The 16828-nt window shown below is 43.4% G+C and overlaps 1 protein-coding gene across 1 annotated transcript in view; it reads left to right on the top strand.

Annotated features, from left to right (window-relative positions):
* The window catches only part of LOC115100214, a 104064-nt gene that overhangs the window by 11135 nt on the left and 76101 nt on the right, over window positions 1-16828 (top strand). The window contains exons 6-9 of the mRNA XM_029618540.1: window positions 236-496; window positions 4704-4964; window positions 7657-7917; window positions 11806-12066. Of these exons, the coding sequence (XP_029474400.1) occupies window positions 236-496; window positions 4704-4964; window positions 7657-7917; window positions 11806-12066 (1044 nt within the window). The remainder of the gene's footprint in view (window positions 1-235; window positions 497-4703; window positions 4965-7656; window positions 7918-11805; window positions 12067-16828) is intronic.

Below are 16828 nucleotides of genomic sequence, written 5' to 3'. Positions count from 1 at the left end.
CCCTGCATTCAGTTTCCATTTGAGGGTCCTGCTGGAAAGATGAGAGTGGTGGGGAATTCTTGTCTTCTGAACCCCCCTCTCAATTCCTCAGGCATCCCTACTCTCTGGGATGCAAGTACACCCCCTACTGGACTGAAATACTTACAGCCTCCCCGCAAGGGAGACCCATGCAGACTATTTCATTCTTAGAATAAAACAGAATTCCATTATATTAAAAGGCCATTTCTACTCTTAGCTCCATGCGTCCCAACGAACTTGGAGAGTGTGATCGATTGTGGAACCAACGCTGCCATAATGTCCTGGAATAATGCTCAAGGAGCAAAGGGTTATTCTTCAACTGTGACGGGCCCCGACGGACAGCAGCAGTCATGCAACGCCACAGACACAACCTGCGAAGTCAGTGACCTGCAGTGTGGTCAGGCGTACACCGTGACCGTCACAGCGCTTGATGACCAGTGCGGCAGCGCAGCCAGTGCTTCCATTCAAATGCAAAGTGGTAAGGGCGAATACAGTTTACGCAATGTTGTGTCTCCTTTTAAACATCTTTTCTTTTACTGTGGAAGATAAAGCAATAGGAACGGAATCCTTTGCATCCTGCAAATCTAAAGATTATTTTTTTAATGTTTGCCAGCACAGCCCAAGCATATATTTTCTTGGCCAGATTGCTGCATCCTTCTCTTTCCCAAGGATGGTGCTCAATATGTACAGATAACGCTGTCCAATGACATTGCAGCCTCATTGCTCCTGGACCTTCACCATGTTCCTTTAGTGATTTTGCTGCTTGCCTGATGACTTTCCTGAGCAGACTTACTGGTGTAAATCTTTGCAGCGACATCTGTCGTGTATTAGCAGAAGAGCAAAGCAAAACTCCAGCAGGCAAACATTTTTATAACATTTTGCAGTTACTATTGTTTTTATTGGGGGCAGGAAAGGTTGCATTGATTACTAGTGAATGCAAATACTGATGTGGGCTTTGTGACCTTAGGGCTTCAGCAGCTTCCAGCAAGTTGTCCGTCCGTGTGTGTCCCCCCCCCCCCCCCCCCCCATTGTATACCTACTGCATTATCCGAAAGCTGTAGCCTATCCCCCCTATTGCTGTATATCCACTGAAGAGTATCCAGATGCTTGTAGCACAAGAGTGCTCAAGTGGCGGGGGACGTGAGCAGTCCTGAAGGCCGTGGCACTGCCTGTCTGCTCAAGGAAGAAGAAATAATATGGCTCTGCTCTGCAGACTCAGCAGGAGGGTGGGATGCGGGGTGTCTGCCTTTCTGTGTCCGTTGTGTGTTGGTTTGCGCTTGCTCCTTTCAGAAACTTGAAAGGAAACAAAATGGGGGCTTGGAGCCATTGGTTACCAGTGTGGCTGCCTGGTGGCTTGGCAACTGGTTCAAGAACTGATTGGCGGGCAAGAGAATTTGACACCAGGCCAAGAACCCAGGATACCCTTTGTGCACGTACGCGCGCGCGTGTGTGTGTATATCTACGTTAAATTACGTAACCCAACTTGGAGGGGGCCCAACCAATTGTAAGGATGGAAGGGGAGGCCACAGCTCACCTCTGCTGGAGCATATCCCCCTTCTGCTGAATACCCACTGAAGAGTATCCAGATGCTGCAGCAGCATATCAGCCTCCACTATGAACAGCACCCAGATGATGCTGTCACCCTCTGAAGTTATTGGGAAACGGTGGGGTTTTGAAGGAACATGGTATGCTCAATAAACCTTGCCTTTATAATGGACAATGTTACTTTCTGATCAGATTTACACTGTAAAGTTTTCAAAATTGTATTCAGTCATAAAATATATTCCTTTTTAAACCATGCATGCTTAGAATTGTTGAAAGCTCACGTCAGCATTTAAATGCTCCCTACAGCTGCATAGCCCTAAATTATAGCACCGGAGAGGGTGCCCTTGTAATATAAAGTGATTTTCTCCATTACTTAGGGACGGGTGAGCACTGGAATCCTTTTGCTTTCTCCATGGTCAGGCTCCAGGACCCTTGCAATGGCTCTCGGATAGGTTTAGCTGGGAGGTAAAAGGGAACCCAGAACAAAGCAGTCACATTTTTGGGAGGGAATAACCTTATTATAAAAAAGCATTGTTTCCATCTAAAGATGTGCAGTGCTGTATTCCCTCAAGCTTAGTCTGCTTGGAGTGCTCTTTAATGAGCTTGTTTCTGCTCCAGAATGGCTCTATTAAAGTATAACAATTGATTACCTAGAAATGATAGAATTCAGCAGTGAGTGAATGGTCCATTCTGGTAATACCTCACCACATTTTCCAATAAAATGAGGAATATATATTTTTATTAAATGCCAAGATTCACATTTACACAAAGTGGCTTTTCCAGTGGATATGGTGTGCTATGGGAGAGTGACAGCTCTGAAGGAGGGATGGAGGTTTTCCTTAATCTATAGGGTGGATGAGTTCATTTCTTCTCACACATCTGTCCAGATCTGTAATTTGGAATGAATAGCAAGCCTTATTTTTGCAAGTGACTTGGATCTTCTGGGTTTGAATGGTTTTAAATCCGAGTTGGCTCAAATGGAACAGAAGCAGGTTGGATTTTTAATGTGAAGCAGCTTAGGTTTGCCCAGTTGACTTTGCAGGAACTAGACGTCAAGAGAACTTCCAAATCATTTGCAAAAACTAGGGCTAAAACTTGCACTGGGAGGCTGAAAATCAAAGGAAATACTCCCAGATGTCTGAAATGGTGTACAAGCAAAGGGGATATGAGCCAAAAGAGTGACAAAATTCAAACGTGCGTGGGAAAGATTTACAATATAGGGGTAAGGATAAAAGGAGGGAGGTGATCTGAAACTCAGGTTGGGCTCACAGTGACGGACGGTAGACCAAAAGATCCTTGCTTGCTGACAAAGTGCTGCGTTCCATAAAGTTACAATTGTCAGAAATTCTGGTTTAGCCCCAGCCTCTTCTGGTGCACCTCTAAGACTTGGGGGGGGGGGGGGGGGGGGGGGGGAGGGATACATTCGATACCAGGGCTTAGTCCTGACTCAGTCCTGCAAAACTTAGTATGAGGGCAAAGGTTACCTTAAGAGCCCAAGGCATTTAGATGGTATTGCACCAATGAGACATTGCACATAAGATTTTGGTTTAAAAAAATAATTAGAGAATTGCAAATGATACAGGGCCTGATATTCCAAGCATACTCAGCACTATTTAGCCGGATGAGTGAGACTTATGTGGCTAAGTAGAGGCCGCTGAATATGTGACTACTGTCAGCAGCTGCCACTTAGCTGTATAAGTCCCTTATGCGACTAAAACTTACACGCACAAAAAGGAGGGTTGTACTGGCGGAGCGAGTTAGTTGTACAATTTATATGGCTAACTGCTAGTATTCAGAGTTAGCCAGATAAATAAAGGTGTAAGTTTAGACGTCCCATAGAGCAGGTCTAAACTTAGCCGGGTAGACTTATCCAGCTAAGTGCGTATACATACGCGTATATTCAGTGGGTTCGCCGTGCCGCTGAATATTCATTGTAACTTAGCTGGATAAGTTCTAACCGGCTGAGTCACTTACACGGCCAGCTTTGAATATCTACCCCACAGTATTTAGACAGGAAAAGTCCCCCAAATAGATACTGAGATTTCACGAGGAGGTTTCTAATCCTTGCTGTTATAGCCTCCCAGGGAGCTTCTCCAAGACTTGAATCTCTCTCTTTCCTTCCCTTTGGACTCTTAGATCAGAGCACCAGATGGAGCGCTGTCTCCTTTTCTCCTTCTTTCCATCCTGCTGGCTGCCTCTGGACAGGCATCCGACACTCGCTTCTCACTCCTACTTGCATGTTCACATCTCAAACTCAGATCCGGGCCTTCTTCCCCTGCAGAATGACCGAACCATGGCGAGAGAGTGGGGGTACGCTGCACCCCCCACTGCTGGATCCCTCAAAGGACCTTTCTCTCTGGCCCTCTGTACTCACTGTAGAAGGCAGGGGTTTTCCCCTTTCCCAAACTCCTGCAGAAAGACCAGAGACTGGCCTTGTCTCGCCCTCTCACCTCCAAACCCTCTGGCTTTGCTGACCAACACCCTGCACCGTACCGCTGTAGGTAGTCCCTGAGGGCGCGGGCAGGTGGAGGGAGAGAACTAACCCAGCTGGGTTCTGTTTTCAAATCCATGTGCGTTATTTTGTATGGACAAAAGTACCTGCAGAAAAAAGCAGATGCAAATCTCTGTGGCTACTTTTCTCCTGCGCACTTTTCCCAGGGAAAGAAAGTTATGCACATATTCATCCTTTGAGAAGTGGTGCAAAGCCTGCATATAGAAGGGCCCAGAGACTTAGCATCAGGGCAAGCAGCTTTGAAAGTTGCCCCGACGATGCCTGACAAAAATAAAAAGCCATCAGATTTCATCCTTTCTGGAAAGAGGGACCCCTTTATTCTGGGCAAAAACCCATTGGAGGTATCAGGATGCTGGAGCTATCGGCTCCGGTGCCTAAACTTCCTGGGTAATCACGTCTTAGTGCTGAGATTGAGTTCCTGGCTATGTCTTGTCTTTTGGCTCCATTACTGTTAAACTGTTAATGTACAGGTGCCATAACTGGACTACTCAGATAAAGGCAATCTGTAGTCTTCTGATCAGTATCCGACAAACTGACTGTGCACATTTGTATGTACTGCATCTGCATTCAGATGAAAAGGAAAGCTTTTGCATTATTTTATTCTGTATTTTTTTTTCTATATATTCAGTTCCCTGCATCCCCAATAATCTGAAAGCACAGATTGTCGCTGAAACAAATATTGGGACTCTGTCCTGGGAGAGAGCTTCTGGAGCTACAAGCTACACGTCATCCGTCACTGGTCCTGATGGGGAACAGCACTCCTGCAATGCCACAGACACAACCTGCAACATCACTGCCCTGCAATGCGGTCTGGCGTACACAGCGAGCGTCATAGCGCTCAGTGACCAGTGTAGCAGTGTGGCAAGTGCCACCACTGAACTGCAAACAGGTAAGGTTCCAGCCACAGGCAGTAGAGCCATGATCGAGCTCCACTCCCTTTTGCTCCTCTGTCCCCCCTGCTCCCACCCCCTTTCTCTCTCCATCCTCTTCCTAACTGTCCTGTCCCCACCCATCTTTCTCTCTCCCTCTGACCCCACACACATTCTCTCATCTACCCCTCACACTCCTTTCTCCCCCACCCATTCTTCACCTTCCCCCACCGCTACCGCTCTCTCTCTCTTCCCCTGTCCCCACTTCCACCTTGTTGTCCACCCTACCCTCACCCTCATGCTCTCTTCCTTTCTCTCCTGTCTCCCCCAGTCTAGGTTCTCAGTCTGGCCAGCAGTAGTTATAAAACCCCAGTGCCCTCAACTCCCCAGCTTTCGCCTGGTGATCACCCTTCCCCATTCTTTCCTGCTCCTGCGCTGATCAGCTGTAGTAGCCCAGTATCCAACCTACCTTTCTTCAGCCTTTTGAAAAGGCTATTGAAAAGGCTCTCTTCTTCAGCAAATTGAATTTCTTCAGACAATGAATGCCCTCATCGCACACCATTAAGAAGTGCCAAGCTGAGTCAGACCAAAGCCCAAAAAGCCCAGAAGTGAAATACACATTGCCTGTGTCTGTAAGACTAATTGACAGTTTTTACTATGACATTTCAAGAAATTCTGGTGTTTTGAACTCCACTCTGTGTGAATCCAATTTTGGTTTATTGTGGAAATTGCTGTCCGCAATATGCTCTGCCACACCTCTAGAATGTTGAGGATAATTTTATAACAGCCCATGAAGGGCTAAAGGCTGTGGAAACTTTGTACCCACAGACTTAGGCCTGAATTTTGAAAGAAGATTTATGCTTATAAGTCCACTTTGAAAATGTGCAGGTTGTCCTGGTATGCACATACATATGTGCAGAAAATTATATCTGCTCCCACTCAAGTGTAACTTTCTGTATGTGCAGTTTTGAAAAATCAAATGTATGTGCTTAAATACTATCTCCACCCCTCAGAATGTCTCTTGCTAGTTCAGGTTGTAAAGGAGCTTTGAGGGGGGTTCTCTGTTAATAGTTGGTGGCAGTGAATAAACAGAAAGAAAGATATTTACAGCACAATGAGATTTAACTGATCAAACTTCTAGAAATGGCCAAGGCTGTTGAAATTTTAAAGTATGCTAAAGGTTAAGCAGTGTGTTAAAGGTTAGCATTGAGTTTCGCTTTTACCTTCTGGGCTCAACTTATGAGAAATCATATAATTACAAGAATGCAGTCTTATTAGCATATGTGAGATAAAATATGAATTTTAGCCAATCGGAAAACAGACTAACCCATTAGTGTGTAAGATTAGGGGCAGTGACATATTTAACTGACTGTAATGGCTCAGGAACTTTGAGCTGGGAGTTTACTCTGCATTGTTTGGTAAGCTGCACTGCTCTTTATAAGATATCCTATAATAAAGCTAAATATGTATTTTTCTCTTACTGGCTGTTGGTATTCAATGTTTATTAGCATTCCCTACACGGTAAAAGTATGTGTGAAATGGGATTTCATATGTACTTTTACATGCACAACACCTTAACTGATTTTCAAAGCACCACTTATATGAATAAAAAAATAGGGTTTTATGCACTTAGATTGCTTTGAAAATCAAACCCTTTATTGTAAGCATTCAAAGAAAGGTGTATCCTGGACTTTCACTCACTGTAATATACTGTACAGAAGGGGAAATGACCTTGTTACCCAATGCACAATTCACTCTGGATTCTTCTATTTATAAATAGTTTTGTAAAAATTTGACCAAAAATTCCCCAACATATGCTTGCCATATTTTTCAGCTGATTCATTCAATCAAACTTTGAAAAAGAAACCTCAGAGCTAAATATTAGCTGGCCTTATATATAATATCAGAATGCACAACACTGCACAGGGTACGATAGTTTGTAGGGTTTGAAAGTTCCTGATATTCTTCATATTGTAACATAACATAAAATGCATGTGGAAGATTGGTGAACTTAGTCTATCACAGCTTAGTAGGACAGGAAGCACGACAGTCTTTCCTGAAGCAGATGAGACAGCCTCATTCCTCAGAAAATTCTACGCCCATATTTCTCCACCCATTACCCTTCTCTTACCCATTACCCATTACTCTGACTGCTCAAATGCAAATTCTAATTGTATAGCTCCCTGGCCCTATTCATTGTAAACAAAGCTGCAAAGCGCTCTGCTCATTGCCCTGTGCCCTTCTTAGTCATCCTGGGTACAGCACATCCAGCACGCACACAGCTGGAAAGGCTGGAAAACAGCTTTTAATCCAAGCACGGGGTTCATAGGAATGGGATCTGCCATGTTTTCAGCAATATAAAATTTCTACTACTTGACTAGCCTACTTTTCTAGGGAAAAGTTTTCTCCATGTGTGAAACATGCAAAATTTCCTGAATTTGCAAAACTTAAGATAGTAATAAACATTAATAATATATGTTGCTGGCATGTTTTTTTGATGATTAGAGAAAGCTTCATCCCGTTTTTACTTATTCATTGAAAAACTCAAAAATCACATTCAGAGAATATTTTTCACATAGATGCAAACTCCTCCAGGCCCTTAGAAATTGTTCTAGAGAAACATGAAGATATTTTGGTTCTTGTTGTTTATCCCGTCATGCTCCTTCCAAGTTCAATAGCTCTTTAGTGCCTGTGCTTGTTTTTTCATTTCAGTGCCTTGCATTCCTCAAAATGTTTCCTCCAGCCTGAATCCCGTTAGTAACACTCTGTCAGTTTCCTGGGACCCTGCCCTGGGGGCGGAGTCCTATACGACCATAGCGACAGACAGCGATGGGCACGCAGTGTCCTGTAACTCGACTGGTACAGCCTGCGAAATCAGTGGCCTGGAATGTGGAAAGGTGTACTCCGTGGTGGTGGTAGCTGAAAATGGTAGCCTCGAATCTTCACCTAGCGCACCTATTCTGAAAGAGACAGGTAAAATTATTGGTCTCCTCATTTCTGAATGTATTTTCTGATCATGTTCCATTCCCATGAGCCAGGCCTCACTCACAGCCTCTTTTCAGGCATAGAAATGAATCTGTGAGGGACACCAGTAGCTGCAACAGAGTTCAGGCATGCTGCTTCCATTGTCTCTTTAGCTGCTTCCATTGTCTCTTTAGCTGCTTCCATTGTCTCTTTAGGAGAATTCAAAGCCAGAGTTGCTTCCTTGGTTTAAAACCATACTCTGTGAACCACCAGGCAGCATAGATATAATGCATAGTGCATTAACTATTCAATTTTAATATAGTTATGTACATAGACAACATGAGTCCTTTTGGTGTGGTTAGCACCAATGCATGTTGGCGCTATTTTGACAATAGAAGGCCCAGCTGGAATTCCCATGGAATCTCACTATCCTTGCAGTACATCAGCCTAAGAGAGACCAAGTACAGTAGCATCTTAATCCCTTCCCCATTCCTTTTATTTTTTTGGCTCTGACTACTGGGGCTGCATGGAGTGGCACAATCTGGACTGTTACAGGTGCTGGGATTGGTGACCGGCTTGCTCTTGCCTCCATCAGACCATCCAGATGATCTTCTTGGTCTCCGTTTTTTCACTCTTGTTCTTCCAGCTCTGGATGCCAAGGGAAAGGCAGAAGGCTAGAATGGCTCACAGAGGCCCAGGGGTTCCAGAGAACACAAACAAAATAGGCAGTGGGTCCCTGCCTGCCATGTGGCTGCTGCTGGGGCTCGCAGGGCCCTGTGCTGAGCAGTGAGACTGGGTGCTAGAACAGCAGCTGCCTCTATGGGAGCACAGTAGAGAGACTGGGCTGCAGCAGCAGCAACATGCAACTGATTTCTGGGGAAGTTGAAGGTGGCAGGTCTTCAGCCCCATGGGATGTCCTCAAAATGTTACCACTTCTGTCCAGGCTTATGAGCCACAGTGCACTGTGAAGGTGCAACTCCTCGTCCAGGGCACCCTTCCTTTGGGCAAATTCTGGGGAGGTTCACCAACTTATCTGTGCTGCCAGTAATGGATTAAAGGGGGAGGAATGGATTAGGGTCGCATTAAGTGTAAGGGTAAAAGCTGGGCATGGAGGGAGGCTCGTGCCAGTAAGGGGGCCCATGACCAGGGTTCTGCCTGCGGCCCAAAGTTCCTGTAATCCATCTCTGCATACTGCTTATGGTTACACTGTCTGTTAGGTCGAAAAAAGCCCAGAAGTCAATTGAGTCCAGCCTTTGTAGTGCATTGCTCCATTCTCTCAACCTTTTCTCCTAAAACAACTTCTGTTGGAATGTATTATTGTCATTTGGAGAAATAACCTCATCTGTGGCAGTGCCCACAAGTGATAGCTAAAAACAATAAGTCTATCTTAGATCCTGAACAGCGTGATCGTTAGCTCAAGGCATATGGAACCTGGGACCCATGCCTCAAATTGTTTCCTCAGTGCCCTGAGTCTCTGGCAACTGCTGGATTGCAAATAAAAGAAGAGGCGTGGTGAAGCTGCAGTTGGATCCAATACAGCCCATGGTCACAGAAGAGGCCTGGCAGGGCGGCCATAACCGAAGAAGAGGCAAGGTCACCATGGATCGCATCCTGCAGTGGTCCAAAAGACCCGGCGGAGAGACAGCAGGCTCCAACACAGCCCATGGCCAGGAAAGAGGCCTGGTCACTGCAGGCTCCATTCTGCAGCGGCCCAAGAAGAGGTCTGGCAAGGCCACTATGGACCAGTCCTGCGCAGCAAAGAAGAGGCTCGGCAGGGCAGAACAAGAGGCCCAGAAGAGAGGGAGAAACCCAGAGTGAAAGCCTGTGTGTGTGTGTAGAGAGAGAGAGAGAGAGAGAGAGAGAGAGAGAGGGACTGAGTGTGAGAGCATGTGTGTGTGAGAAAGAAAGTGTATGTGAAAGCATATATGTGTGAGGATATATATGTGTGTATGAGAGAGAGTATGAGAGCATATATGTATATGTGTGTGTGTGAGAGAGAGAGAGAGTGTGTATATGAAAGCATACATGTGTATATTATAGAGAGTGGATTACATATGTAAGGCCCTTTTTCCCTGCCCCCAATTAATCCACGACAATCTCAGGGTAAATAGAAATCCAAAGTTCCTATTATTGAGTGTTGTTTTGAAAATTTTTATTGGTATTTGGTAAATTTTTTTACATTTTTAGATGAGTTTTTAATTATTGGATGTTATTCTGTTAGTTAGCTGTTTTGAATATGCATTCTCTTTATTAGTATTGTTTTACTATTATGATTGGTGTTTTATAATTTTTTATTTTATTGTTTGTTTTATTAGGAATGGTGATGTTTCTGTTTTTCCATTGTTGCACTGCATATAGAATCTGGCTTGTTGCGGTTTCCAATTCAGTTTTTGTCTGCACATTTGTATTTCTGCTTTTTGGTCTACCATTTGGTGAGGGTCTGTCTGTGTTCTTCATGTGTGACTGAGGAGAGGTATTCTTCTAGCATGTAGTTTCTGTGCAGGGATCTACTGTAGAGCAGTCTGATTTATTCTGTTTTCCTTATTAGTCTTTTAGGACCTGGTGAATTATTTGCAGTGTTGCCTTTTCATAGGTAGGATTGTTACTGTTGGAGTCTAGCAGTTAATGTGTTATGGTATAGCAGGTTTGTTATATGTTCCGAGTACATTTTTATGCAGGCTTTTGAATTATTACACAATATTCATTGTAGTCAAGGGAGTTTATGTTGTTGTTACTGAGGTGTCACCAGAATTTTAATATTATTTTTCTGTGGTGAATGTTAGGGGAAATATCTTTGTTCTGTTCTTCACCCTTTGCTGGGGGAGTTTCTATGAACAGAGGGTATTCTAGAACTTGAGGTGCAGGGTTTATATTGGAATTCTGTCCTATCTTGTATAGACCCCAGACTTTACTCCCACATAGAATTATTTATGCTTTCGAATAATTTTAGTGAAACAGGCCAGGAGTTTCTTTATTGCTCTTAAGGTCCCTTTTCTCTAGAAATGTCATGCATACCCAGCACCTTGTGACAATGGTGCAACATATTAGTAGCAATGCCTCCTGCTTTATGGGCAGGGGTGTTCTGTCTTTGCATGGACAAAATTTGGTAAGAGGCAGGTGTGGAGATAGCCATTGGGATCCACGCCAGGATCAAACTGACAGGGTAGTTTCTCTGTCACAGTTCATATAGGATGACTCCCTGATGACAGTTGCATGGGAACGTAGAACAGAGATCATTTGTATGATATCCAATTATGTGTTTTTATAGGATTGTTCTTGGGAGGGGTTATTGGGGGGAAGCTGCTGATCCTGATTGAGTTAATTATCAATATCTTGGGGGGTTGGGGATGGGAAGAGGAAGGCTTATGGGACCATGCCCCTGATCTTTTAGGTACCTAACCTAGAAATGCCTCTGATCCTGTATGAAATACTGCTGTTTCATGCATGAAAGAATAGAGAAGAACCTTTTATTATAATGGCACTCCTGACACAAAAGTTGACTCTGCCCAAGTTCAGAATTCTCAGGCTTGCTAATCAGATTTTTCTGAATAATAATGTATCCCATGATTCCATTTTCTTTGACCAGAGGAATCTGTCCTTGAAGAATTTACAGACAGAGACACCAAACTCTTACTGCTCTGATCCTGTTATTGTTGGGACTTGAGTTGCATTCTCCTAGCAATACCTCTCATGCTTTCCCTTTGAAACAGAAGGCAAAGTCCACCTTCAGTAAATTATATTTGCAAAAAAACCTTTAGCCTATATACAGAAGTGTAAAATCCCTCCTACTTCTCCCGTCCTCTATGATTTTTAGCAATAAGCCTCTACACTTTTTTGCCAATCTTTCAAAGGCCTGGGAAATTGATCAACAAACATCTAAATCTGTTTCTTCTTCAGCGCCATGTCCTCCCAAGAACGTTGTCCCGTATTTGGACTACAGCACGAACACGTTGACTGTCAGCTGGGGGCTCAGTAGCACAGCCATCTCATATGTCACAATGGTATGGGGAGACAATGGATTTCAGCAGTGGTGTAACACAACAAGCTCCAGCTGTGACATCCCTGACCTGGCCTGTGGAAAGACGTTTAACATAAGTGTGGTAGCTGTGGGCAGGGAATATGAGAGTTTGCCAAGCAGTCTTATCACTGTGGAAACAGGTAAGTCTTGGTTAATGTTGACTTTTTCTCTATAAGCTATTGACCGTAACTGGCTATTGTCATGGCTCATGCATACAGTATATACCTTGTGCTTCATGCCTTATACCACATGTATATATATATGTAGTACAAGATAAATATGGACTTCCATTCTGCCAAAGAGCCTTACAGCAGAGAAAGACTGCCCATGAGATACAACTGACAAAGAATTATAGAGGTCCATATTCAGACACAGTTCAGATAAAGTTAGCCGGATAAACTTATCCCACTAACTTTGGAGGTATATTCAATAGTGCAGCCGCACAATTGGATATAGCCAGCTAACTTTAACCGGCTAACTTTAGGATAGATCAATGAGCTGACAGGACTTAGCTGCCTAAGTATCCAGCTAACTCTGTCTATCAGAATTAGCCAGCTAACTTGACTCCTCCCAGTTATGCCCCAGAATGCCCCTAATTTATCTGGCTAAATGCTTCTAAATATGGACCTCTTAGTGTGAGCAGCAAGTATTACCTCTGGAGTTTACTGTATCCACCCAATGGGTCAAGAATTTTCTGCCGTAAGTGAAAAGTCTGCTGTTGCTTTATAAAACCATTTTAAAATATAGATGATGGTATTGCATTGACCTGCTTACTTTTGTTTGCAGCCATGTGATCTTATCTAACCCAGTGTAGTTCCATGATGATGATGATGATAAAAAAACATATTTATGGTATCAGATAAAACTGAAAAAAATATATAGTCGTAGAATCTTATTGGGTTAGACAAAATCACATGACTGAAAATAACCAAAGTAATAATCTTTGTAATGCGCAAGGACAGCAGAGAAACCAGAGGTTATGCTACCTGGAGCTGAAAGCTAAGAGGAGTATGACTGCCAGAGTTTAATGGACTTTCCTTCCTGACATACAGAAGCTTCAAAAAGTACTTTTAACTATAGAATTAAAGAAGATTCTCTGTTAAGGTGGCTTTGCCACTCAGCTTTTAATAAATTAGTAATGTCATCTGTCTTGCATGTATTGCTTTAATGTGCTGTATTTTAATGTAATCGTACTATACTGTCAGTCTGTACCAGAAAACCTCTCAGACGTATTATAATTCTCTCCTCCGTATACTCGTTAAAATTGTTAAACCTTGCCACTCTTCATTATTCATTTTTTTTTTAATTATATCTTTATTGTGATTTTCACATATTTTAGTAAGACAAAACTTACAACGGAAAAGAGATACAGCCATTTGTAATTATATACATTTACATGTACAACAATCACTATCATGGCTTAATCTTAATATAAGAAATTGAGGAGATAAATTCTAGGAGTAATTTATATAGGTATTTCAAATATCTAACAATAATCAGCTGATTTCTATAGAGACTGTTATCTATTTTCTAGATCCCTCTTAGTGTACACTAGGGGATATTACAGAAATCACCCTAGCATTAACAAATGACTTGAGTTGCTCTGGATATAAGAATACAAAACATTCCTCTTTTCGCTTCACTACGCATTTGCTAGGATATCTTAATACAAAAGAAAAGCCTAAACTCTTAACCTGTGTTCTTAAGATCAAAAATTCCCTTCTCCTTTGCTGCGTTGAACGTGCAAGGTCCGGGTAAATTCTCACCCCTGCTCCATAAAATGGAGTAGCGATGTTTTTGAAGAAATTTTTCATAACAATACCCATGTCACGTACATTTGAAAAGGTAACAAGAAGAGTTGCTCTATCACATAATTCCATTGAGGAATCCTCCAGATATCCAGTTAAATTTTCCATAATCTCAGCCTGATTTTGAGTTTGAATATTAATTTTTTGTGGGGTTTTTAAGAAATAGTGTTTTATGACACAAGGTAATCCTTGTTCATTAAACTTTAAATTTTCAAGGAAATATTTTTTTAAAGTCATGTCAATTGTTTGACCCACTACTCTTGGGAAATTAATAAATCTAAGGTTGAGATGTTTGGAATAATTTTCCAGGTACTCAATTCTCCGTGAAGCAATTGTAACATCTTTAACTAACTTTAATTGAATGCTGGAATTGTTTTCAATAGCAGCTTCAATTTTATTTAATCTAGAATCATTTTTTTCAGTTTTTTCTTCTATTGCTACCATTTTATTATCCAAGTTATCAACATTTGCATTCGTCTCAAATAGAGCTTTACTCAAGCCCACTACTAAGTCCCATAATGAGTCCAGAGTTACATTCGCTGGCTTAATTGGTGTTACATACTGGGTAATTTTACCCGTTTTTCCTGCCAGCTTTTCTCCCATCGTCACCAGCTTCCCCTTACTTCCTCCTGTCCCCTGTTCAGGGGTCGATGATAACATACCCGCTGTGGGGGCAACAGCTGCTACTCCTCCCACAGCGCCTTCAGGAGATTCTGGTAAGCTGGGAAACTCACTCCCGTGCTCCACTCCAACCATTGTACCTAAAGCCCCTTCGGCTCTCTGGTCAATAGTTAACACGGGGGAGTCAATGGGGGACACCATTATTGGGCGTCGAGGATCAGGAGGAGACAGAGTCACATCCCCAGACGGTGACAAAGCTCCCACCTCTACCACCGTAGCGGGGCTAGTCTCCTCAGTTGCAGTCTCGAAAGCAGGAGCATATGCTGTAATCAAACGTTGATTCGGGATTGGGGTTGGTTCAGAGGGGTGGACCCGAACCCTCCCCTTTCTTTTCGGAGGCATACTTAACACGATAGTACTTTAAAACGTTTTACTCACTGCCTTCCAGCTTATCTTTCTCCTCCTGACGAGCTGTGTTGGTTTCTAAGTCCTTCCCCTCCGTACCTCCGTCCCAATCCGGACTAAGCCGGACCAAGTCAGCGCGCCCCTTGTGTGCGCGCGGCTTGGCGGCGCACCGGCGTCGACGGGGCGCCGCTCTGAGGCCGATTTTATGGGCCCTCGTCCCCTTTCTCTGACGTCAGGGGGCTCGGAGGTGGAGCTCTGGGTCCGCGGGAAATGGCAGCGTTCAAACAAAGCAGCAATGCTGCGAGATGGATTCTCTGCTCACCAGGTTGGTCTTAAGTCCAGCACAGCCGCACTGTATTCCCCTCTGAGGCCGATTTTATGGGCCCTCGTCCCCTTTCTCTGACGTCAGGGGGCTCGGAGGTGGAGCTCTGGGTCCGCGGGAAATGGCAGCGTTCAAACAAAGCAGCAACGCTGCGAGATGGATTCTCTGCTCACCAGGTTGGTCTTGAGTCCAGCACAGCCGCTTCATTATTCATAAATACATAGGACCAGTCATAATATTGGGCTTTCTTTTCATGCCTAATCACAGAGCAACCTCTCTGTTGACTCTCAAGCCCTTCAGATATAACCATAGGTGTTTGCATTTCAATTTTTAAGTTGCATTTAAAGCTAAAGAATACGTGGCCGCTTATCTCAATATGCCGCTGAGAGTTACCCAACCTAGTCCACGCTGTGGAATCTTTCCTGCTTCGGGGGAGATTGCTTTCATCCTCCCTCAGTGATCAGGCCACCGTTTCTGCAGTTAGGCTCTGTAGCCAATTAGGCATGATAGGAAAGCCCAATATTATGATTGGAGCTATTTATTTATGAATGTTTGGACAATGAAGAGTGGCAAGGTTTAACAATTTTAATGACTATAAGGAGGAGAGAATTGTAATACGTATTTTAATGCAACCCATCTTGAGTTTCTGGAAGAGTGAGGTAGAAACTGAAAAATAAGTAAATCCATAAATGAATCAATCAATCAACTTAAAATGCAGATTCCACTACAAGGGAATTGTTTGCTTAAGGTTTTCGGGTAATTAGGTCACAAAACTTAAGAGAATGGCAAAAAAAGGTTCTTTAACAAAACCACCAGCCAAAGCCCTGTCTAATAAGGTTCATATAATGGATGGATGGATGGATGGAGGAAGCTGACTGCAGTGTGATAACGCATCGTCTGTTTATACTTAGCTGCTGAACTGTTTAAGATTTTAACCTTTTTTCATAGCAAAAGTTAGTTTTGAAAGAAATGCAATGCCAGAGGTGACATTTATGGATAAATTGTTCAGAGCAATGCACAGTGTTTTTATGTAAAATGCAATCTTCTGTCATTTAAAACAGAAGCATGGAAGTGGCCTGGTGGCTCAGTGTAGCACACTAGCATGTGGTGGGCCCTAAGCTCAATTTGTGGCTCAGATCGTTTGCTCCCCAGATTGGCTGGGGCTAGGGCTGCTGTGGAGGTAGCATTCACCAACCCTGGTGGAAGGAAGTCATAGTCATTGTGCAGTAGCAACACCTGGTGGCTGAATTTAGGTCCTATGATTTATGGGGCTCTGGAAAGAGCCTGGATGCATGAACCTCAGCCAATGCCTATTGCTGCAATAACTCAGCTAATGTAAGTTGGGAGGGAATATAAAATAGGTTAAAGATCCCTCTAGGGAGTTGCGAACGAAGGCTCATGACACTAGATCCCAGCTCTGGTTCCAGCTGAGCTGTAAGTCCAAAAGAGCAGGAGGAAACTGCTAGATGAAAAATAATTCCCAGAAGTCTTCTCTCCAGCTCTGCTAGAGAGCTCCCAGCACACCAGAAGGCTTGACAATATAAAGCCAGGACTGGTATTATTGGTAACAAAGTCATGTGATTATACCAGGAGACTGGAGACTTCATGCTATGGAACAGTCGTACTTCCATCACAAGTTCCGACCCATCTCTGATTGGAGTTAGTCGCCAATTTTGTTCTTGTCTTAAATTTAAATCACTAATTAGGGCCAGATGTACTAAATTAATTTCTCCATTTTTGTGGGAG

This window comes from Rhinatrema bivittatum, chromosome 10, assembly GCF_901001135.1.
Source record: "Rhinatrema bivittatum chromosome 10, aRhiBiv1.1, whole genome shotgun sequence".
Lineage (NCBI taxonomy): Eukaryota > Metazoa > Chordata > Amphibia > Gymnophiona > Rhinatrematidae > Rhinatrema > Rhinatrema bivittatum.
The sequence above is the reverse complement of the archived record's forward strand: the minus strand, read 5'-3'. Positions and strand labels throughout refer to the sequence as shown.